This window comes from Tachypleus tridentatus, chromosome 10, assembly GCF_004210375.1.
Source record: "Tachypleus tridentatus isolate NWPU-2018 chromosome 10, ASM421037v1, whole genome shotgun sequence".
Lineage (NCBI taxonomy): Eukaryota > Metazoa > Arthropoda > Merostomata > Xiphosura > Limulidae > Tachypleus > Tachypleus tridentatus.
In genome coordinates, this window is record NC_134834.1 from 49,084,202 (window position 1) to 49,109,062 (window position 24,861).

General features: G+C 31.8%; 1 protein-coding gene across 3 annotated transcripts in view; it reads left to right on the forward strand.

Moving 5' to 3' along the window:
- stmA (Protein EFR3 homolog stmA) overlaps window positions 1-24,861 on the forward strand; it is an 86,379-nt gene that overhangs the window by 50,380 nt on the left and 11,138 nt on the right. For all 3 annotated transcript variants that reach the window (XM_076461223.1, XM_076461222.1, XM_076461224.1), the window contains exons 7-14: window positions 4,871-5,002; window positions 5,475-5,550; window positions 6,052-6,229; window positions 6,608-6,736; window positions 17,119-17,258; window positions 19,291-19,463; window positions 23,719-23,953; window positions 24,518-24,646. In XM_076461223.1, the coding sequence (XP_076317338.1) occupies window positions 4,871-5,002; window positions 5,475-5,550; window positions 6,052-6,229; window positions 6,608-6,736; window positions 17,119-17,258; window positions 19,291-19,463; window positions 23,719-23,953; window positions 24,518-24,646 (1,192 nt within the window). The remainder of the gene's footprint in view (window positions 1-4,870; window positions 5,003-5,474; window positions 5,551-6,051; window positions 6,230-6,607; window positions 6,737-17,118; window positions 17,259-19,290; window positions 19,464-23,718; window positions 23,954-24,517; window positions 24,647-24,861) is intronic.

A 24,861-nucleotide genomic window follows, 5' to 3' on the forward strand; every position in this document is an offset into this window, starting at 1 on the left:
TCTTGTGCGGGCGTTTTCACACGAGGTCTGCCAGATTGTGGATGGTCACGAATTCATCCATGTTGTTGGTGACGATTCCATAGCCTCGTGATGGTGCTTGGGTGGACATTCACAGCTCTGGCAACATCTGTTCGAGATTCTCCTGCTTCCAAGCGACCAATGGTGTTTTTGCTTCGTGCTTCAGTCAGTCTTGGCATAACTGTATTGCGTGTTGGTGGCTTAACACTGACCTATGGAAACCGAGAACCCGTCACTTTTATAGGGATTTTACACATGTTACACTTGCAGAACATGCAGATCTCTCAAACAAATTTATTGGACACGCATGCATTTTGCTGAAAAATCAGATGTTTTCCTCCGTTTTCAAAGTGCACAACTTTTATTGTCTTTTGGTTTGACAATCAGTGCCTTAACCCGTGTAACATCACATACTCTAAGCTTGTAACGTTATTACATATATTTCTCTTTAAAATAACAAAAATATCCCTTTTGCGTTTCTTTTTTTGAAGAGTATATATCAAATTTATGATATTTGCCAACAAGGTCGATACACTCTATTTTCTTTCTTAAGACAAATATATTTTTTAACATATGAACAACAATACAAATGATATTAATGGTTATTACAAATAAAGATTTATATATAACAATTTTAGAAACTTACAGACAATACTACATCTTGCATCCAGTCTAGAACAGAAGGATTTATCAATGATTCATGTCTACAACAAGCAAATTAATTCTGAGTTGATATTTTTACACATTGCTCAAGTCAGTGCTGCTTTTCTTGGCTGGCCTCACACCCTAACAAGCTGACTTTTTATTGAGGAGGATATCTGTGGTATTCGTAGAAATGCTAATGTGTGAAATTAATTTTCTGGAGTTGAATGGTCTGTAATGTTCAAAATCTATAAATGTTTCTGGTCAAATTTTGTATTTTGTTTTATTAATAAGAATTAATCACAAGTATAACTTGCAAGGCTTATGATATCTTGACTGTAGCTGACCGATAATAATAATTGTCTCTCGGTGCATCAGTTTTATATACCAATCGTGCGAGATTCTCGAATTCCCAACAATGTTCAAAAACATACTAGTGTTTTCATAAAACAGATATTGTCGATTCTTACTCTTAAGAATCTTCTACAAAGTTAGAGAATGGCAGGACTTGTGAATACACATCCAACAATATGCATCACATTCATCAAACTGAAACACATGTGGGTATTAAAATATACATATGATGGTAAATCCATTACATATTAATGTGATTTATTATGTACCATTCAGACTGGAATTTACTCTATACATATTTTGCTAGATAGTCAGATCTTTTTGTGTCATCTTCACTCACTCAGCATCTTTAGAAACACTCATTCCTTTAGGTCTGGCCTATCTGAGGGCCCTTCAGTTGTTGTTACTGGATCAGTTGAACAGTTACACAGATGTGCTGGATCTCAGTTGGTGGTTGAACTGGGAAAACTTAACTGTAGATGTTCCTCTACTACAGTGGTTCCCAAACTTTTTTATGCCCTGCACCCCTAAAAAATTTTAATATGTTGTGGCACCCATCACAGTAATTATTTATTTAAGAATAAAGATGAAGGTGGCCAAAACAAATTATCTCGCACCCCCAAGGGTGGGAACCACTGCTCTACTACCTCCACAGCCACTGTTTATTGATGCTTCTTTCCTGTGTTTTTTGTTGGATTTGCTGTTGGCTTATGGTACAACAGATCACTGCTTTTCCCACACATTGGAATACTTGGCTCCTGTTATTCTGGTCTTCAATACCTTACCCTCTGGTTTTGGGAGTAGCATTTCATATTCAGGATTAGATAAGCCTTCATTTTTGTGTGTTCCCTCTGATTCTTCTGCTGTCCACAGTTTTGGCATTGATTCACTCTTTGTCCAGTCAAGTTCTTCTAGTAATACCATATTGATTAAGTCAGCCCTGGTTTCCATTCCTCCAGTAGCTTTAGGAGCATCAGTCTTTTTTCCCATTCTCCCACGCCATCTCTTTTACATCTGCCTCAGACAAACGTTTTTCATCCAGAAATTGGCATTATTAGACTTCACATCTGGCTTTTATGCACTCCATCTCAAGACATCATGAAATGATATCTTGAGCAGTTTCCATATTAACATATTCAATTCTACATTCTTTGGGCGTTTATCAAAGAATGTGGTTTACTTATCATCAGTGTACCATGTCTCTCAATTTTTTGGCATGGTTGTTTGACAAATCATTAGCATCTGTTGCTCTGTATAAGGCTGCCTGTGCTTCTTCAGATGGGAGTAAGGGTTTGTTTACATAGATGTTGCTTTCCTTTTCTTCATAATTTTAGTGGCTCAACATGCAGTATCCTACAGTTTTCAGGTGGGGTTCCCTTCATATCATATTTGTATCATACAGTTATATCATATATGGTCCCCTTGCCATAGCCACTACACCTTGGATCTAGATTTGAGTCTTATAATTCCAACTATGAGACATGGAACATTTTGTTTGTATATGGTTGGAGCTTGGATCATGAATCTCATGACAATGGACAATGTTGACTCTGTAGCTGGTTGGCCTTTACTGGCCACGTTTATGTCTCACTTTGGATGAAAAGCATATCTGTTCCAAATGTAACACACACTCTCACTGATATGACTTATATCTCTGTATTGCACACCTATTTTTCTTTGCAGATATTTTCTGTGTGGATCTTGCCCTCATTGGCCCCTTCACCTGGTCAATATAGAATTCTAGCTAAAGCATGAAGTAAGTTTGTTTCAGAAGTTTATCTTTTCCTGCACCAGAAATGGATTTCTGATAATACTTACCACCTTTCACACTATCCCACCCTTCCTCCCCATGATAGCTAGTGTTTGGATCTGATAATATTATCAGTCTCAAAAAGACAAAGAAAGAATAATGGGGAGCTTATATACAGAATGGATATAGAGATAAATTGATATAGAAGGACAGAGTCACAGCTGCTATTTGGATGCCCCTGTATAACCTGAAGCTCCACAGTGCCATGAAAGGAGAAAGCACCCCAGATCATGATGGAACCTCCTCCACTCTGTCATGTAGAAAATCTCTCTAGTGGGATATCCTTATCATGCCAGTAATGTTGGAAGCTATCTGGACCATCCAGGTTAAATTTTTTTCTTATCGGAGAACAAAACCTTCTTCCACTTTTCTCCTTTTCATGTTTGGTGCTTCTCAGCAAAGTTTAACTAAGCTGTTTCATGGTGTGGAAGGAAGCGTGGTCTTTGAAGACATTTTCAGTTTTTAAAGTCTTTCTTTCGTAGATGCCGTCTTTCGTTCTTGAACTGCATTCTGCATCCATAAGGGCCTTAATCTGGTTCGACGATTGGTTAGTGTCTTGTCGGACAACCCGTTGAATCCTCCTGCTCAACATCAGCGAAATTTTCTTGGGCCCACCACTTGAAATTCTCGTACCGTATCCCTCAGGGTCTTTTAAGAAACAGCAGTTTTACTATGCCCAATCTCACCAGCAATGACACGTTGAGAGAGACCTTGCTTTTGCAGCTCGACAATTCTGCTATATTCAAACTCTGTCAACCTTTTAGCTTTTGCCATGTTTTTACGCTATGTAACACAGGGGATGTCAGTGAGAGATGTTGACAATGCCAGTGCTTGAACATAAATGACTAAATTTCACTATGTGTTTACAGATTAACGCTTCATTTCAGTATGGTCTTAAACTTTTGACCAGCGAGTATTTAGGCTAATTTCATAGTGCTAACATTTTTCCTATTAAATGCTAAAAAGTATTTTATTTTTATTGTTCATTTTCTTATTTTCATCTTTCAAAGCTCTACTCAAATAAGTGGTTGAGTCTAACAACACAGAATGCATATTTTTTTCTTTATATTCATTGGTCTTAAGATTTTGGCCAGCAGTGTATATACATAGATCAGTAAAACAATCTAAGATTCTGTATACCATATAGATCAGTAAAGCAGTAATATGAGATTCTCATGTAGTATGTAGATAGTAAACTCTTTGAAGCTTCAAATAGCATGAACAGTTGCATATATTATGTAGTAAGTACATGGAATTTGTATTGTGTTAAATAGATACAAAGAAATGTATGATTTATCCCATAGTTCAGTTTTCCCAACTGCTGGGGCACAACCAAGTACCAGAGAAAAGATTATTATTTGTTTAGGTTCAAAATGCTATACAAATGTTTTGGCTGTAACAGTAATAAATATAAAGCAAGGAAATCATTTGATTATTAGTAGTGCATTGTGTTAAGCAGTAACTTCTCTGTCCAAGAATAGAAACTTAGTTAGTGCCAAAAACAAGCAGCAGCTATGCTAATTACAAACAGAAAACAACATATATTACTTGGTTAAGGTAAATATAATTGCAGTCTTTTAAAGCTATTTTTTTAATTTTGTAACTATATTTGTTGAAGTTTAGAATTAAAATACTTGCAACTAATGTTACCAGGACATAATGAAATATTCAGAAGTGGAGAAACACTGCTCAGGTTTATAAAATTTGGGGAAATTGTTGTCTCAGTTATTGTTTACTTGTGTTTGTATTTATTTCACAGTGTAATTACCTGAAAACATTGTTAGAAATGTGGACTGCACAAATTACATAATACTATGTTATAGGTTACATTTTTTAATTTTTACAAAGTTTCTGACTCACAGAAATTTAAGTAACTTCCTTGTGTCTGTTTATTCTCTATAATAATAAATAAATAAAGCTGAAAATTGAAGTGTTTTAGATGGGAATATACACCCCAAAATGTTAGAATGTATCATGAATGTACTAAAAAAATCTTTAAAATGTTATGTTTCTTCATGGAAATGTGATGTGTCTTTGTAAATTCAGTGTATCCAGTGAGACCCCTGACTCTCCTCAAGATGAGACCACTCCATGGACATTGGCTGAAAACTGTCTACGAGAACTGATGAGCCGGGCTACTTTTGGTCACATTCGATCTGTGATACGCCCTGTTCTTAAGTATGCTCTATGTTTTGTTTATAGGAGATATTTTAGTGGCATCTTGGAAAACAAAAACATAAGAATTATACTAATTGTAGAAAATTTTCTAAATGTATATCAAAAAACATATATATTTTCAGTCATAAAAAAAGCATTAGGGATACACCATCTTGTCAGTATCTCTGCCACAGCTTTTTAAACAATAAAGTGAAGGAAATGTTTTTTGTAAAAGTATGTGAAAATGATTTAGTGTATGACATTAGCTTCTACTGCTTGAAAAAGTGGGTATTATAAGTTTTATCAGCATATATTACACAATAGAAATTTAGAAATGACAATGAAAACTTTACAAAATGTATAATATTTTCAAGTTTAAAGAAAACCTTTACTGTTAATTGTAAAATAATAGTTATATATATTGTAGAATAATAATTGTATCTTGCTTTAAGAAGAAAAATATTTAACAAATGTTTTCTTTTTACATGAACAGGCATTTGGATCACCATGAACTTTGGGTAAAGGAAAATGCAATCCACATGTTTAAAGTTATCATGTATTCTATTCAGGTGAGCTTTAAGGAATACATGTTCTGTTTATCCTATTATAAAGCTAGCTACATAAAAAAGAAGTATTTTTAAACAATACAGATTTTTATTTTTCTAGAAAGGAAGTTTTTCATAAAGATGGAATTACTTGTTTTACTAGTAAGTTGGTTATCAGAACTCACAAAATCACATTTGTGATGCATAACTCCAGTAATGTTAAAAGATATTAATAAAACAACTTTACTTTTAGAATACGATAATTTAAAAATACTTTTGTCTTCATGTTTGTTTTGCAAACACTTCAAATAATTATGTTAAAATATTGGAATGTTCAGTATGATTATTAACTGTGGTATAATAGTTTTGTGTTGTAACATTTAAATGTTAAGATATTATGCAACGTTACTGATTACTTCATAATTATGAATATGCGTACTATAACTGAATATGAAGGGTTGCATAACACTCTGTAGATTTCTTCTTCAAAACAGGTTTTTCTAAAAGTATTCTAATAATCTACAGGCACAGTATTCCTATGCTGTCATTCAGCTTCTTATGAGCCACCTAGATGAAAAGTCTAGAGTGGATGATTCAGGACAGAGAAAACCTAGTGTTCGTCCACGTGCCGATGCTAAAGTACGCCGAGGCATTGTCACTGTTCTCTCAAACATTGTTGCTATAGCAGCTGGAGAGAGTATTGGTTAGTTTTCTACTAACTGCATGTTAATAGAATGTCTAATTATTTAGCTTTTTATATCTAGAATCAGTTAGGATCAGATAACTAGTTGATAAGTTATCAAATGATATTTTGTTTTGTAACTATTTGGTAAATCTAGAATGAATGAGATCAGTTACCTCATTGATAAAACTCTGGATTAGAAACACTTAATTGCTTTGTAAAATTCTGTTGTAAAAGTTAATCTGTGTGTTAAGAAAGTAATTGAGGTTAGCTATGTAGTTAACCAATCTCATAATTAATGTTTTAAAAACTATTGCAGTAACCAAAATTGTAGTCATAAATTATAAAGATGTTTAAAAGAATGATGTCTGTATAGCTTTTTTATTCTTTTTTTTTCAGGCCCATCAGTGCTTGAAATCTTTAACTCTCTTCTAAATCATCTTCGGAACTCAATAGATGTCAAGAATACAACGCCAGCTGACCATGAGAATGAAACACTTCTCCAAGAAGCTGTGATCAATACATTAGGTATCTGTTGTTTTTACCAAACTGATTTTAAGGAAGAGCAAAACTAAAAAAAATGCTTTGAATAGGTGCTAATTTTGTATGACTTGTCAGGTGTTTTGTACCTTTGACAGTATTGTATCTTATAATGAGATTTGTTTTTTTTTGCTATAAACTGAAACACCGTTTCAGAATTATATAAATAGGTTATCTAAACACTATAGTCTTTGAGAATTCATAATAACTGATTATTTATTCAATCAAAAAGTGGATAAGTAATAGTTAAAGAAACATAATAAGCTGTGTACATTTCTCTTTAAGGGGTACATTATGAATAAGCAGGAAATGTGAACAACATATAAAAGTGAACTTTAGTGGCATCAAGTGTATCAGAGAAAAAGAATGCTTCCAGTCTGATTAGAACTGGGCAATTTAGTCAATTATCTATGAGCAGTAATAACAATTATTATTGTTTCATACACTGATTAATTTAAATTAGTATTTCCAGTTATTACTATTTTTGGTTATTCCAATTATCTACTTATCTGAATTCTAATTATATTGATTTTCACAAAATCAAACAGTTATTCCAAATTAGAGTTTCCAGGTTTTACAACCATCCAAGTAATTGAAATTTTGCCACCAGAGTTGCTTACCCAGTTAACCCAGTTACTGATATTAACTGAAAACACTTCCCAGGCAGCATCTTGTACTGCTTGTACGTAAGATAATTGGATAACATTGTACTAATCATTTAATTGGGTTGCAAAATGACCAATTGCAACTAACCAATGTCACTAATTATCAGGTACACAAACAAAGACATAAGTAAACAGAAGTTAAAAATTATGTAAATTATTAAAAATACAAAAATACAATTAAAAGATAAATTTCCAATGAAACACAAAAGCCAGGATTTCATTTTTACCATTCTAGTTGGTAGTTTCTAAATCCTTTGCATATAGTAATAAATCTATATAGGAACACATATTACAGGCTTGTTTCTTGCTTAGAAAAGAGAATTTGCTTGGAGCATCATCAAAGAAATAAAGCACAGCCATAGTCTAATTATTTATTTTATCATCTTGACATTTTGCTACACATTATTATATATATAGATATGCCAACCATTAAAATTTGGGTGTAATCATTACGATTTTGGTGTATACATTATGACTATACGCTCATACAGACAAATATTACGACTTGTTGCAACTCCCAAATTATTATATATTATATAGGCCTATACAATAAAGTGATAAATTGTTCCCCCAGGGCTTGAAAGTGGTGAAAAGAAAATTTCTAGAGATACAAATAAATTTTGATGATAAATAAAAGACATAGTCCAAATGGCTACTTGCGATAACCATGTTTGTGCTTCAAATAATAAAAAATATTTGTATCTTCGACATTACCAATAGTTTCAATGTAGTGCTTCTCCATATTGGGTACGTGGGGGAATCCATAGTTACATCATCAGAGTTTGTCAGCTAATCAGCTCATGTAGATGGGTATTTCTCGTTTTCTAAGCGGCATAGAAACACCAATGCGATCGTTCACAAGATGGAAAAAAGAGGCCTTGTTCACCAGATTGTCTTGTTTTTGGCAAATCTAAAAGGACTAAAACTGTGAATCAAAAATTTAGGAAAGAATATACTGCAAAATATCCAATCATTGCATCAAAAGTCAGTGACAGTCATGTGTTTTGTACAGTTTGTCACATCGATTTTCTGTGGTGCATGGCGGGATAAACGATTTTTCCAGACATACAAAATCGGCATCTCACCAACAAAAGGCTGAGGCGAAGACAAAAACGATGCAGATAAGGATATTTATAAGTAAGAATTCAGAATATGAAACCATAAATGCAGAAGTGATGTTCACGCAATTCATCATTGCTCATAATTTACCCCTAGCTGTAGCCAATCATGCAGGACATTTATTCAGAAAAATGGAAAATGTTCCCAGACTCTGATATAGCGAAAAAATAGGGTTGTGCTAGAACCAAAACTACAGCCAATTGTACAGATGTTGGGATGTGAAGATGACAAAATGATTTCAAGCATGTTTACTAACAGTGTTTACAGTTTGGCCGCAGATGGATCCACAGACATGGATGACTCGAAACTGTATCCAGTGGTTGTATGACATCTTGACCCTTTGCTTGGAAAAATTGTTTGTTCTCTTTTGATAATGGTGGAATGGAAAGAAGCTTCAACGGGAGAGAATATTTTCAAGCTTTTGGACCACGAACTGACAAAGAGAAAAATTCCTTGGGAAAACTGTCTTAATTTTTCTTCAGACAATGCCTCATTTATGTCTGGTATAGGTAAAGGTGTGATGGGACACATCTCAAGACAACAGCCCAGCATTTACTTCATGGGCTGTGCCTGTCACCTCATGAATATTGCTGCTCAGAAAGCTTCCAGAGAACTGCCCTGCTCAGTTTCTGATATATTGATAGATATCTACTATTTTCTGGAGAAAAGTGTTAGCAGAAAACAACATTTCAAAGAATTTCAAGGATTGTATGACAAAGAAACAAGAAAAATCCTACAACTTGTTAACACAAGATGGATATCACTTGGGGTGTGTTTCAACAGAATGTTGGACATGTGGAAGCCATTGAAGAAGTATTTTCACTGTGAAAAGGAAAAACTATATTCAAAAGGATCTAAACGTGCAGCTCAGTCAGGCAACAAGATTTTAACAGTCAGGATATCCTCTCAGCGACACAGGGACACACTCAAGATGTCGTCTCAGCCACACAGGGACACAGTCAAGACACCCTCCCAGCCACACAGGGACACAGTCAAGACATCCTCTCAGCCACACAGGGACACAAGACAACAATCTCCAAAATCAGACAAAGAAACATTTTATATAACTTAATATATGTTTAGGCAGTCTGATCTTGAACTAAAGAAGAGACAATCAATGAAAAAAGAAAAGAAAATGAAATCTAGCAAGGAAGTAACCAAGAAAAGTTAAGCAGAGCAAGTTAGATAAGTTAACAGTTTTCTTGAACAACAAAATGAACTTGTTATTTTGTCTTTTTCTTCAGTCTGCAATTCCTCTATTTGAGCAAGCCAATTTGATATTGCAAAGAGAAGAACCTTGCATACACATTATGCATAGAACTCTGATTACACAAGTTAAAAATATACTTGTCAGATACATCAAGCCAGAATATCTTGAAGGCAACATCACTGAACTTGACTACAACAATGAATCATTACACAAATCTAATGAGGCAGTTTCTATTGGAAATGCTGCCAAGGAATACATTGTTAAATATGAAAAGAACCTGGACCTGATTAGCTTCTACACCAGTGTCAAGAAATACTATATTGCAGCTACAAATTACATGATGAAACATTTCCCTCTAAATGATGAACTTCTGATTCAGGCAGAGGTTGCTGATCCAAAACTGAAATTCAACAAAGATTTCTCTTCTCTATGCTTCTTCACAGACAGTTATCCTGTCCTTGTCAATACACATGAGCATGACACTATTGACAAGTTGGAAGGGCAATATTTGAACTATCAATTTGATTCTTTCTCAGAAACTGTCCTTCAGTTGAATGTTGACAAGTTTTGGGTTCAGCTGTCTGCAGTTAAGGATGGAAATGGCAACCAGAAGTATGACATTCTGTGTAGGGTTATGCTTGTAATTCGTACAATTTTCCATTCTAATGCTGACAGTGAAAGGATATTTAGTTTAGTGACTAAAAACAAAAGCAAGTTCAGACCAAACTTGAGCATCTCAGTTTTGAGCAGTATTATAACACACAAGATGTGTATGCAGTCAAATGGACAATGTTATAACTCCCAATCATCCAGATACATTCTCATGAAAGCAAAGGCTGCAACAGCTGCAAACCTATTACAATAAATGTCATAAACATGATATAAACTAGTCCTTACACAAAGGCTTTTTCTGCTTACTGTTTGTGCATGTTCAATGTTGTTTTACCAATATGTTTGTTATTCTGAACTAAATAAAACATAATTTCAAAAGAATTTTTTAAATTTATTTATTAAATACACAAAACACAGTTATAAATGAGCAATCTATAGCAGTAATAAATAATAATAGTTATAATAATAAACAGCTTAGAGACATTGGTCAAGCCTTGTAGCCGCATATGATAAATGGGCTCTATCTACAATCATTATGCTCAGTCATTTGAAATAGTTGGCATCTCTGTATATACTTACATGTAAAAATATTATTTCAACAGTTAAATAAATATTGACATCAAAAGAAAGGATTGAGTTAAGAACAGTAAGTCCAAATCTGGGATTAAAAACATTTTAATCATCAAACAAACCTTAACAGCTACAAAAAGAACTACATAAATTAAAATATTGCTAGGGCATGGGCTTTAATGTAGGAGATAAGGTATGCTTTTGATTTTGGAGGTGACTGAAGAAATATGATTCACAGTAAGGTGGGGATACATTGTCTACCAGTCTTAACTGTAATTTCCTAGTCACAAATATTAAAGAAAGAAGAATAGACATAAAATAAGTAAGAAAAATAAGAATGGGCTAAGTGAGCAAGATGTGGATGGTTAATATATCTATATCACCTTTAATTGCATGGAAACAGTTGTGGGAGAGTAGCTGCTCTACCAAAAAATTTGAAAGGAAAATAAAATTAATATAAGGTTCAACCATTGTGGGGTAGCTAATGCAAACTTACCTCCTGGTATTGGCATTCCAGCCTCCAGCTGAAGTTGAGTTGATTAACCTTATTGCAATGGGTCATGGGTCAATGGCCATGTCATTTCATTTGTTGACTCATATTCAAAATTTTATTCAACTACTATTTTATGAATTTAAGTCATTATGTTGGTGTAAGACTTTAGTATCATATTATACATTACTTAATTTCTCAATTTAAAATAAATATTTAAAAAGACACATCTAAACATTCATTTAATATACCATGTGACACACAATTTTTTGTGTGTCACATGGTATATTAAATGCAGTTGTGTTTCAGATTAGATGTTTGTGATATTAGACTATAGTTTTGTATGAATTAGGAACTCAAATTATTGATATTTAAAAGCTATGAAGTAAAATAAAAACCTTATATATTCTCTATGTGATGATATATCACTAGTGTACTGAATAAAACATAGTACCCCCAAAAAGATAGTACACTTTGTAAAGACTAAAGGTCAGTTTTATATTATTGGATATGATAATGTGAGTGCACATGTGCTGTGCCATTTTAACTTTTGTATTGTTAGCCAGGCAAGACTGGAAGAAGGGTGAATATAATAAATATATATACAAACATATAGTGTTGTGATATTTAGGCTGTGTAGACTAAACACTGTGTTTTTATGTTGTAATCTGTAGTCATTCTAGAATGAAAAAATTATAATTTGTATTTATATCCTGTTTTTATATGATGGTTACAAGGTCAGTCAAATTGCCAGATCTTTTATAGTTAGGGTAGAGAAAATAACAGATAAAGTACAAAATTTTACTGAAAACAAACATTTTTAATGTACTTAGGAAGTTTTAAAGATTACTAAAATAAAATTTGAGATTTATGGGACAAAGAATAGTTTTTGATTATGACATGACAATCACTCTGCACTCTGACTAGTAACAAAACAGACTTAATATTTTCACAAACAAATCTTTAGTAAAAATACTTCATTAAAAAATCTGAATTTCTGTTTGCAAGAAAATGTGGAATCTTTACTAAAAGTCTGTCAAATTTTGTGAAGATACACAAAATAATACTATAAATACTTAAAGTGTGCAAGTGTTTATACAAACTCGTATATTTTATATCAAGCTAATTGCAAAAGGTACAGTAGATAAATTATACTAGCGTAAAAACCCAAGTAAGTTATCTGAACTAGTATAACTCCCAACCTCCACTGATTAAGTTTACTCATTATCTACATTAGCTACTGTTACATATTATAATTTATCTTAGATGAGTCTCTGATTTATTATATTATGTATATTACGTATTACATCAACTGTCATGCTAAAAGCCATTGACAGCGATACTCTTCTTGCTTTCCTGGCTTATGCTTGTTGGTTTTCCAAAACAGGTTTATGCAGATACCCATTGCACTGTCCTTAGTAAAATTTTTAACTATAAGATTACTCATGGGTTGTGGGTCTCTCCACAATAAATTTTGTCCCCCTTTCTTTGAGTAGAGCATAGTGGACCCTTAAAACTAAATACTTCCTATGGGGTAATGGACTATGGAGAACCCCCACAGAATAGGAAGTAATAGCCAGAGGCTGAAAAGCAGATGCTAGTTCAGTGAGAAGTAGGACAATGGTGACACTGTCAGTGTAGTGCAGAAGAATCCTCATATACTTCTACTCATAACATGTTAGTATCACCCAGATGTGGTTCCCTGGTGTTCTAGTATTGCAATGGTGTGGAATCAACCAACATAAGGTCCTCATGATATTGCCACCCAGGTGTTAGTTCCTGGATGGCTTGGTGTTGGTTTGTGTAGTGGGTTTGCACATGTATCCACTCTGGGTTGTTGGAACAAAAGTTGCTTGTCTTTTCTGCTTCTTTCTGGCCATGAGGTGAACATTAGAAGACACAAAATGCTACCTGGTTTTTGACTGGAGCTGAGGTGCGCACATATAACAAACCTGCCCTCTTTCATATGCACTGACTTGTCTTACCCTAGTGCTGCAGCAGGTGTTGGTCCAATAATGTTTGACAGTAGAGTTAAAGTGTACATTAGATATGATCTGAATGCATCCTAACTGTGCTTCACATATTGGCTCTCTGACTTCTTATGTGCAAGTACTTGTACAGTTATGTTCTTATTTCATTCATACCTGTGACACATGGGGTTTATGTGCCTCCTCCTCTCTTCTAATCTGGGCAAAGAGGGTACCCTGAAATAGATAAGTTATAGTCTTCCATGAGTATGCTTTACAGAGTGTCACACTCCATGGGTTTTTTTCTGGAGCTTTCTGAAGGGGCTTATCCAGGTAACTTTGACACTGGTCCTCCACTTCACTATATCAATGTGGGGTTCTAGCTTTCTGTATGAAGAGATGTGAATTGCCTTGAAAACTAACATTTTCCTTACCTGAAAATGTATTTCTGATAGGTACTCATCTCTTTCTATACCTCCAATCTGTCCTCCCCAGCTCCTGTACTGTTTATTATTCCTTGCCTTATAAAAGAATGTGTACTAGTGGGCAGGACTGACCTTTAAACTTAGAAATGTTTAGAATACTTCAATTGGGGAGAAATTCTTGACAGGGCTTCAGACAGTAATGAAAGACATCTGTAAGTGTACTTTAACTGTTAGTCTATATTAGCTACTCACAGTTTCTTGCATAAATCTCTTAAAGTTGAGAATGGATCATGTGACAGCAAATACTACAGTTTTAACTGCTGTCTTCATTGTTTCTTTTTTAAAATTAAATAAAACATGAATAATGTTTAAATTATAACTTACTTGATAATAATAATTTCATTGAAATACATTTATATTAAAGTGGTTTAATTAAGGTTTGAATAAAACTCAGTAATATGCACAGAAGAGGGTTAATAGGGTTTAAAAATGGTGTTGTTTCTATAGAGATAAATGTAGAAGAGGAGTCTGACCTCTTTAACCCTTTTTTAAATTCACACTCTCTTATACAAAGTTAAAAATTAGTTTTAGCTTATTTAAAAAATTAGAGGGGTTCTGACCCCCTTCCATAGATTCATACCTACTTCTACAATGCTAAGTAATACAAGTTATCAAATAGAATTAGAGACATGACACAATGTAAAAACAAAAAAAATAAATTTACTTTCTATTTTCTTTGATTAATTGTATTTTTATGAAATTAATTGATTAATCTTGAAATATTACTGAGATAGCTCCTGATATTATCAATGTTTTAGTGATATTAAAAGCCAGATTCTTACAGAAAAAATGTGAAGTTACATGCTTTATGATATTAGGTTGATAAAAATATTTTAGTTAGATGACTGATGCTGAATCAATTCAAACTGTCACTTTTTTACAAAAGATTATTAAATTTTACATTAGAGGACATATTTACAAACAAATGTTTATAGTGTATGTAGAAGAACCCCAAAATCTTTATAATGGCACCCATCCATCATAAAATACATAGTATCTACTCTCAGTCCTTTAGTATTAAGAAATTTTCCATTAACAGACAAAAATAATTAAAAAAATAAATGAATTTGGTAAACCCTGTTGTAATGAGGATATAAAGAAAAATTAAAAACTAGATGAGAAGCCATCTTTAACTCCTTTTATGCAAGCATTCTTTTCTGTATAGTTATGAGGTTTTACTGAGTTGCATTCAAAATGTAGTTAAATGGTATATGAATAATGTAACTAATAATCCAAACTTTGATTTTATTTAAGTTTCAAGTTCTTACTTTCATGAGGCAGTATATTTTTTTTTAAATCCTTAGTTTCTTCTAATATGAAAATTGTGACATTTGCTCTCTAGTTTTTCATCTTCTCTAATTTACTTACCAGTCCTTCAAGAAGCATGGAATTTAGTATGACTTACTCATCATAATGTTTTCATTGCTCAGACAGAAGATAAGTTTCATAGCCTTTAATATTATTTAGGGCCACAAACTAGAAAATCATACCCCACTTGTCATGCCCACCTGCCACATCCACTCTTTCACAAATTGCTAGTAGCACTGTCATAACACTCAATAGTGTATTATATATAAATATATCCAATAGAAAGCCAGAGGTTTAATATGTTGAATAATGTAGTATATTACATTGCTTTATGTACAGAGAATTGTCTATTTATTTTCCAGTTCAAACTTTATTCCTATGAGAAACACATCAACAAGCATAGCTGAATTCCTAACAGCTCTTGTTGCACAGTTAGAAAGCTAGAAAATTGTGATGGTTACAGGACATTGTCTTGTAGTTTTTATGGTGCAATATATAATTAAATAAAATTATTTCTTGTAGTAGTACCATCAGTGTATAAAAAAATAGTAGTAGAGTTAAGTTTTATCGACAAAAACAAAGTTCCTGGTATGCACTATATTTTCTTGTTTTTCATTTATATTCTTTATTTATTGTAATGAAAGTAACTAAAAGGTAAAATTAGGAACTTTTAAGGTCAAATAAAGAAGAATAACAACAAATATATACAAGCATATCATGAGATATGCTCATGAGCTACCTGTTTTCCAAGTGATTTACAACTTCTGTGGTGGGAGAATTAGTTAGATATGGTATGGAGGAAAATAACATTATAACATTCAAATAGATGTAGATGTATATTGTTATGATTTTAAAGCTATTTAGGGTAAACGAATGTTTCATTTTACAATTTGAAGAAAAAAATGGGTAACTTAGATTTAGATTTTATTTTTTGATAAAACTTCTATAGAGTTAGTACAAAGAAAATAACATACGAAATATAAAGTTTCACTAAAAAACATTTTAAATTTATTTAGAAGATTCTAGACATTATGCAAATAAATTCTGACCATTTTTAGATGAAGAAAAATATTTTAAATCTTAATAGGAAATTCACTTTGTACTCAGAGCAGTTAACACTTTGACTTCATATATTTTCAGACAAATTTTTAGTGAAAATACTTCATTAAAAATTGTTAATTTTGTCTTAAAAAAGACTCTTAATGCTTATTGAAAGTTTATGAAACTTACTGAAGATTTGCAAACATTTTAGATGTTATGGAAACTATGAAGGTCAGTATGGGGTCAAAAATATGGCTGATTTGGCCAAGCCCATTGTGAGAGGGTTAGATATTTCCTTACTAAAGAGTCTTATATAATTCCTTTTTCATCACATATTATTCTACACTGAAGATCATCTCATATTCTGACAGGATATTTCTACTTCTCTCATTTACAGGATATTTAAAACAAATTTTATATGCAGATATTGATCTTCAACTGGAAGGATAGAAATTTCCTCATTCATTTATCATCCCTGTGATAAAATATATCTAACTTAAAAATTAATGAAACTATCAAGTTTTTCCTTGAAATATAATTAAATTCATTATATAAACTTAAGAACAGTCTTCAGTTTATTTTTTCATTGCTTTTATACAAAATGCAACCAAACAATTTGTTTTATTATAACTTAATTGTTTTTAAATACTTTAAAGTCAACTGTTCTTGCCAAGTTTCATTAGAAATTTCCCTTTTGTTTTTTGATGATTTATTATTTCTATTCATCATTTCTCTATCTGGTATCCATCCTTTTGTAAATTCTTTGTTCTGCATCCACTTTTATCATTATTTTTTCTACACAAGAAAGCACTGTTATCTGTACGACATTTGATTTTCAGAAACATCATGCATTTGTTTGTCTGGTTTGTTTTTTAAATACTGATCATGTAAATCTGCATCTAGGTGTGTTTGCCAACAATTTACCTGACTACCAGAAAATAGAAATCATGATGTTTATCATGGGAAAAGTTCCATTATCAGGAGAAGAATCTCGCAACACGGATGTTCTGTTACAACACATTCTTTTAAAAAGTTTGTTGGAGGTGTGTATGCATATTTAGTATTCGAAGCCTAATTAAATAATACTAATAAATTACCCTAAGAATTCAAGGAAGATGAGAACTATGCATTTATCAGTTTTCAAGTAAATATATAATCTAAAATTCCCTGGATCCTTCACTTGGAGAGTCTGGTGGGTATAAAATGTTTTAAAATTTTAACATTGATATGAATACAGCTACAAGACCCCCCAAAAAATAATTGTTTCTCATATGAATATTATTTACAAAATCTGCATAGCTGAATTGCAGAAAATTCGTTATTAAAACCAAAAGAACTTTTATGAAGTTTAAATTTGTAGGTTTGTTTAATTGTATACTTTACAATTCTAAAGTTGTGAAACAAGTGAGGGTGCATGGACCAGATGTGTCTTTCATTAAGATTGCAAATGATCCTGAGGTGTTGCTGATGTTTAACTTTTTCTACAATCCTGAAATGGTTAGAGTTAATACTAATGCTTCAATATTTACTATATTAGATATGTACCAAGTTTCTTTCCATATATATTCTTTTACACATATGTATAAGCATCAGAGAGCTGTTTACATACACACATAAATTTGTACATAACAAGTAAAACCTTTCCATTCAATACAATGTCTAAAATTTGACAACATTTTTATCCAGATTACAGTAAAACAGTACTATAGAATGGCAATTTTTCTAGAAAATTCATTATATTGGTTTTCTTTCAGATATAACCCATAACTTTAATATTCATTGTTTTTTGTTATGTTTTCACTTAGTGAATTAGTAATTTCAATGTAACTGATGACATATATCTGTTTTCCCAAAGGATATACTTAAAATTGACATTCTACTTTATTAATTTTGTTTTTTTAAAATTAGTGTAAGGATTTAGTGGGTTGTTTGCTTGTGTACATTTTTATCAGTAACATAATTAGTGAACTTTGCCTTTCATTTTTTTATATGTTTATGAATAATAACTGTGGTAATTTTATAGAGCTAATTAACAAAATTCTCAATTAGAGTTAAATTAAAATATTTTTGTGCAAAATTGTTAAACTATATGTATGTCTACCTATATTTCCTAAACCCAGTAAAGTGGAACATATTATAAATTCTATTTTTAATATAAGCGATTGTATCTACTTTATTAAAGAAGGTATTTAACTAATATTAAACATATTCAGTCAAAGTTACCTTCTGTGGACATGGTTGGTCATAACAACAGAAGTTTTAAAATGAAGTCTTATCATAAACATACCAACAATAATTTTTTAGTTATGTAATCCGTATATGTAAAGCATTTCACTGAATTTAAATGAAAAGCATGTGAATCAGACATGTAGAATTACTAATAGTTATGAACTGTTTCTAAATGCATTTCAGAAAAACTTGACAAAACTACTATTTCTTTAATTTTACTAAGCAGAGAAAATGCTATTAAGTTAAAAAATAATTTAATGAAGTGAAAGTACTATAATTGTCCTACAGTGTAGTTAAGATGTATCTTCAAAGCAGTTATTGGAAGTGAACAATTGTTTAAATTTAAATACATTGTAAACCACCCATTGGTTGTTTACAAATTTATATGAAAGATGTGGGATCAGTTATTAGTCTCTTGTTAAATAAGGGTAATACTGAATACCAACAATTGAAGAACAAAACTAGCAATACAAGAAACATATCTGTGATTTGTAACATCACTATCGATACTAATCATTTCAAAACTGTTGATAAAATTAAAAGTAAAAAATAGTTTTGAATGCTGTAAGTAGCTGATAAAAAGCTATATTGTGAGTTAATATTTCTAACTGTGAAATATGATTTATGTATGTGAATTTTTAAGCCTTTTTTTATTGTATTGTCATATTATTTATGTTGTACTGCATGTGTGTGTATATGCATATTGTAAATGTATTTTATCATTTCTCATTTATTTCTTAGATACATATTTGTATAGCTTGGCAATGAGTTTAATTCAGAAAGAGTATTTTCAAGAAAGACTATTTTAAATAAACTGTTGTTAAATTCATTATTTGTTCTTTTCAGGTTGGTACCAAATATCGAACTGTACAGATGGCTCAAGCTTTTCCATCTGCATTTCTTCAACCTCTACTAGACATGTCATTAGCTAATGATCCAGCAGTTCGACTTGTTGTTCAACAGATTTTTCACACTTTATTAGATCGTCATGAGAACTTACCAAAACTTCAAAAAATAAGGTCAGTGTTGGTTTTGAAAAGCTATTACAATCTAGATATAAACCTAAAATGTTCTCTTTCTCCATATTACATACTTCTAACTACATATCTGCTAATTTTTAGTTATTGTGTATCTGTGCAACTTTGTATTCAGCCTCATCTATAGTTGTTTCTTATCAGTATCTACAGTCTCTGTTAGCATCTGTCAGTGTAGGATATCAGTAGTACCTATTTTAGAAATACTAAGATGATACTTTTTCTTTACTGTGTAATCAATGAAAACTAAATTTTACAATTTCTCCTTTTTTTAAACATTCTACTGCAAAGTTTTATATCTTAATGATGTTCTAATATCAAACAATCCTATGTTTTAACCTCAAGAAATCTGCAAAGGTGAAATGGTGGTTAATTTTTTATTAAATTTTACATATATCTGGATGTAAAGGTCGTTTTTTACTAAATTTTTTGTTAGAATGTTCTACTGACCAGATGTAAATGTTTTTTATGTGCAGTATTTGTTGGCCAGATATTACTGGATCTGTTTGCACTGTATATTGACCAAATGTTGCCGTTTTTTTTCTACACAGAATATAATGACGTGCATTACTATTTTTCTTTTGTAAAGTGTATATCAACCACACATAACAAGGTTTTTTATTCTCTATACAGTGTCTTACAAACATCTTCACATCCCTGTATTAATAATAAATTCTAGTTTTTTTCTTGTGAAAGACATAAGTAAAATGGCCAAAAATATTTATTATATTAATCTCAGACCAGTTGCTAAAATTACAAAGAATAAAATATTCTTTGTTATCCAATTTAGTGATATAACATGAAAAACCTTGAAGCATATGTTGCAAAAGTCTTCACCCCCTCAGCTTTTACCATCATTGACTTAATGTCACTGTCCTGCTAATGTAAATACAAGTGGTTCTTGTTTCATATCATGATTTGAAATAGCCTGAAACTGAGTTAAATGATAATTTGAATTTAGAAGTTAATTAAATGTTGATGTGTGTCAGATTTATGATATTTTCTAACAAGATTGATACACACAATTTTATATTTTGACCCAAATATATTTTAACATACAAATACTAACACAATTTACAACAATGGTAATTACAAATAATGGTCTATGTTCAGAAATACCAATGACATCATCGTCATAAAATTACATAGTATGTGAAAGTGCATCAACACAAATATTACTAACTTCTTTGACATGGATTATCTTAAAATCATATTGTTGTAATGATAAACTCCAATTTAACAGTCTTCTGTTTTTGCCCTGCCCTTCATTAGGTTAAAAAACATCAATAGGTTATAGTCAGAGTAAATATCACTTGGTTGTTGAGATGCAGATACATGCACATTGAAATGTTCTAAAGCTGACACCAAAGTCAGTTTCTCTTTTTTTTTTTCCACAGTGGAATAATGTTCTTCATGAAAATTAAACTTTCTAGAAAGTAACAAACAGGGTGTTCAGTCCTTTGCCTGTTATTAATAGAATAGTACCAGAACCACAGTTGCTAGCATCAACAGCTAATGTGAAAGGCTTATCAAAGCAAAATGCTATCAGTACAGGGTAAGTGCACAATAAAACTCTCACTTTTTCAGAAGCAGACTGGTATGCTTCAGACCATTTGATTTTTCTTCAATAGGGTTGTTAATGGTACAGTAATGTCAGCAAAACTTGCAAAACTTCCTGTAATAGCCAGTCATTCACAAACATCTCATCAGAAATTTTTTTTTGGCAGGAGTTGGATAATTCATAGTATAATCATCTCATAAATACATGTTTATCATTTGTTTTGGGTTTAATTTCTTTATGTCACTACTTTGCTAATGTAACTACAAATGTTTCTTGTTGCATATTATGATTTGAAATAGACTGAAACCGAGTAAAATGATAATTTGAATTTAGAAGTTAGTTAAATGTTAATATATATCACATTTATGACATTTACCAACAAAATTGATACACACAGTTTTCTTTTTTGGTCCAAATATATTTTAGTATACACAAAAAAACACACTTTATTATAATAGCTATGTACAAAAGTTTTACAAACTTACAAACAATCTTAAGTCTTCTATCTGGTCAGGAATTTACTTTGTATCTTGTTGAGAATTCACGATGAACAGATTAATTTAGAGTTGATGTAGATACAGTTCACTTAACAGGAAACTAGCTATCTATATTCTTTCTTCACCAATAAACTAATGTAATGTCTTTATAAAAATACTAATGTCTGATGTGAAGCCACTGAAGTTAAATTGTTTGTAATGTTGGAAATCTATAAATATTCCTGGTCAAATATCTGAAATTTCCAATTAGTAAGCATTAATTGCAGTTATAGCTTCTGAGGTTTATAGTATAAATACTTGAGAAATCAGTAATATATAGTGTCTTTTTGTGCATCACTTTGGTTACACTTATGGGTAAGGAGAATTTCTAGAAATTTCTGCCTGCATAATAAAACTGACAATGCACTAGTATTTTCATACACATCAATTGTTGATTCTTACACTCAAGAATCTTCTGTTATTTTCATAAATAACTGGGGATTTTGCAAAACAGATTTGAGAGTTATGTACATTTCTAAGTATAAATTTCACTTAACAAGCATCAATATTAAAATAGGTATACAATAGTAAATTTGTCACACTCTATAACAACTCTATCAGATACTAAAGTATATTATAGAACTACATGAAAAAATATTTTAGGTAATATTGAGCCATCAGTATTGATTTAGTTAGAATATTTTGAAAGTTAAAATTTGGTTTACTGTTACATATTAACAGTGATGAGAAAATAACTTTCTATAGATTTTAGAGAGAAGATTGTACAGAAGCACAACTTTGGAGAAGGCTATAAACCAATTTCATAGGTTCTCAATTTACCATTAAGTACCGTAAAATATGTCACATTACCTCAACCTTGCCAAGAACAGGTTGCACCAATAAAGTTAGTGCTTGAACAAGCAGAAACATTGTCAGAGAAACTGACTGTCAAAACAACAGTGACACTGAAGGGACTGCAGACTTCAGTAGTAGTCACTGAAGTTACTGTACACACATTGACAATATCACATACCTTACACAAAAAAAGCTTGTGTGGTAAGGTTGCAAGAAAGTTACCATTACTGATAAAGATATTTCTTAAATTGTGAATGGACTATACCCATAAACATTTCAGTAACTTTACAACAGTGTGGCAGAAAGTTCTTTGGTCAGATGAGACCAAAATAGAACTTTTTGGGTCAAATGACAAATGATATGTATGACAGAAACCCAACATTGCTTGTGATCTGGCAAATACAGTTTCAACTGACAGGCATCATGGTAGGTTTATAATACTGTGGGGATGTTTTTCTGCAGCTGGCATTGGAAAACTTATATGCATTCAAGGGATCATGAGCTGTGGAAAATATACATAGATGTTGGAGGTAAGCCTGAAGAAGTCAACTGAAAAACTAAATCTCAGCCAGAGTTTTGCATTTCAGCAGGACGATGATCCTAAACACAGATCAAAAGCAACTCAAGAATGGGTTTGGAGAAATAAAATTAAAGCCCTTGACTGGCCAAACCAAAGCCCTGTCCCAAATCTATTCAAAAACCTGTGGAGAGATTAAAAAATTGCTGGTTATCAAAGACATCCAACTTACAAGAACTGGAGTGGGAAAAAATATCTCTAGCATGCTGTGGAGGGTTATCCATAATGACTTTCAGCTGTCATTATTGCCAAGTGAGCTTCAGCCAAATTGTAACTGTATAATCATGTTAAGGGTGAAGACTTTTGCAACATTTGTTTTCAAGATTTTTTGTGTTGTATGACTAAAGTGAGAAACAATGTATCTTTTGTTTTTTTATAATCATTAGAAACTAGCCTTAGATTAATATAATAAATATTTTTGGCCATTTGAGTTATGTCTTTCACATAAAAATAACTAAAATTGATTACTAGCACAGGAGGATGGAGACTTTTGCAAGGAACTGTAGTTGTTTGTTTGTTTGTAATTAAGCACAAAGCTACACAAGGGGCTATCTGTGTTCTGCCCACCACAAGCATCAACACCCAGTTTTCAGCAGTTGGAGTCTGCAGACATGCCACTGAAAAGACAACTGTAGTTCTAATTACCAGGTGTTAATTTTTCGTTTTTATGTGTAGGATGTATACTTATCAGATCTAATTTTATTATCAGCCAAATGTATGATAACAGGAAGTTTCTAAATGAAATTATTATTAATTTTCTCTTATGTATAGTGTGGATAGTCCACTACCTCAATTGACAGTAGACAAGTGTTCACGTCAGGACATAATGTTCATAAAAAAGAATGGTCCTGAGATTATGGTACACATTTATGAAAATGTCCAGTTGACAAATAACACAAAGGAAAATTTTGAAGCACTGTATGTCACTCTTGGATTGTTGTGCATTGAACTGGGAAGTGATTCTGAAGCTCTTATTGAGTTAATAAGGTTGATATTTGCAATTCAGGTAGGTTTTTTCAATTTCACTCCAAATTTTTAAATTTTAAAAACTTAAATGTGTTATTTGATCAATTCATTTGAGATAAACAATGATTGAAAATTGCTTTTGATGAAAAGATTGTAATGCCATTGGTAAACATTTTTCTAGATTACAAAATACAAGATGTAATAAATTTTCATTTTGTGAAATTATACATGAAACCGTATGAAACTTAGTATCAAATTAAAATGGAAATATTTTTCAAAGTATAAAAATGATAGAGTTTATTGTTCAAAAGATATGTTACAAGTCTTATTTTATTGAAACCTTTGATACCTAGACTTTCTGCTTTAAATTCTTGCCCAAGATTTAGATTTATTTTAGGGCCCTGGATTATTTAGATTTGGAATTTCTGTTTTAGTTTAATATAATGAAAAGTTTGTTTTACTTTGATGTAAGTATAACATTTGGGCCTCAGAACTTGTCTGTGTTGAAGACATTTGTGTGTCATCACTGAAATCATATAGTATGATAAATATAATTATATATACTGGTATGTTCAATAATTCATTTTTTTTAAACATGGGAAAGGACCTACCTAACACTACAAGTGCAATGACAGGATCCCATCGAGCATCAGTTCATGCACTAGTGGCATCTTTCTTGTATGTAGTTGGCCATCTAACAGCCATTCCTTCCTTCTGTACTCATATTGAACAGGTAAGTATAACACGATTTACTTTGTTTATTCCTGTTTTTATTAATTTAAGCTATTTGATTTCACGACACAATCACTTGTTACAAAATAAAATTATTTTGAAAGTTATAAGCATGCATTTTATGTTCCAGTACAATACCTTACCTCTGCTCACATAATAGCTTTCCTCAACTTCTGTTGTCTTCTATATGTACAATTTTTGCTTGCCTTGATAAAT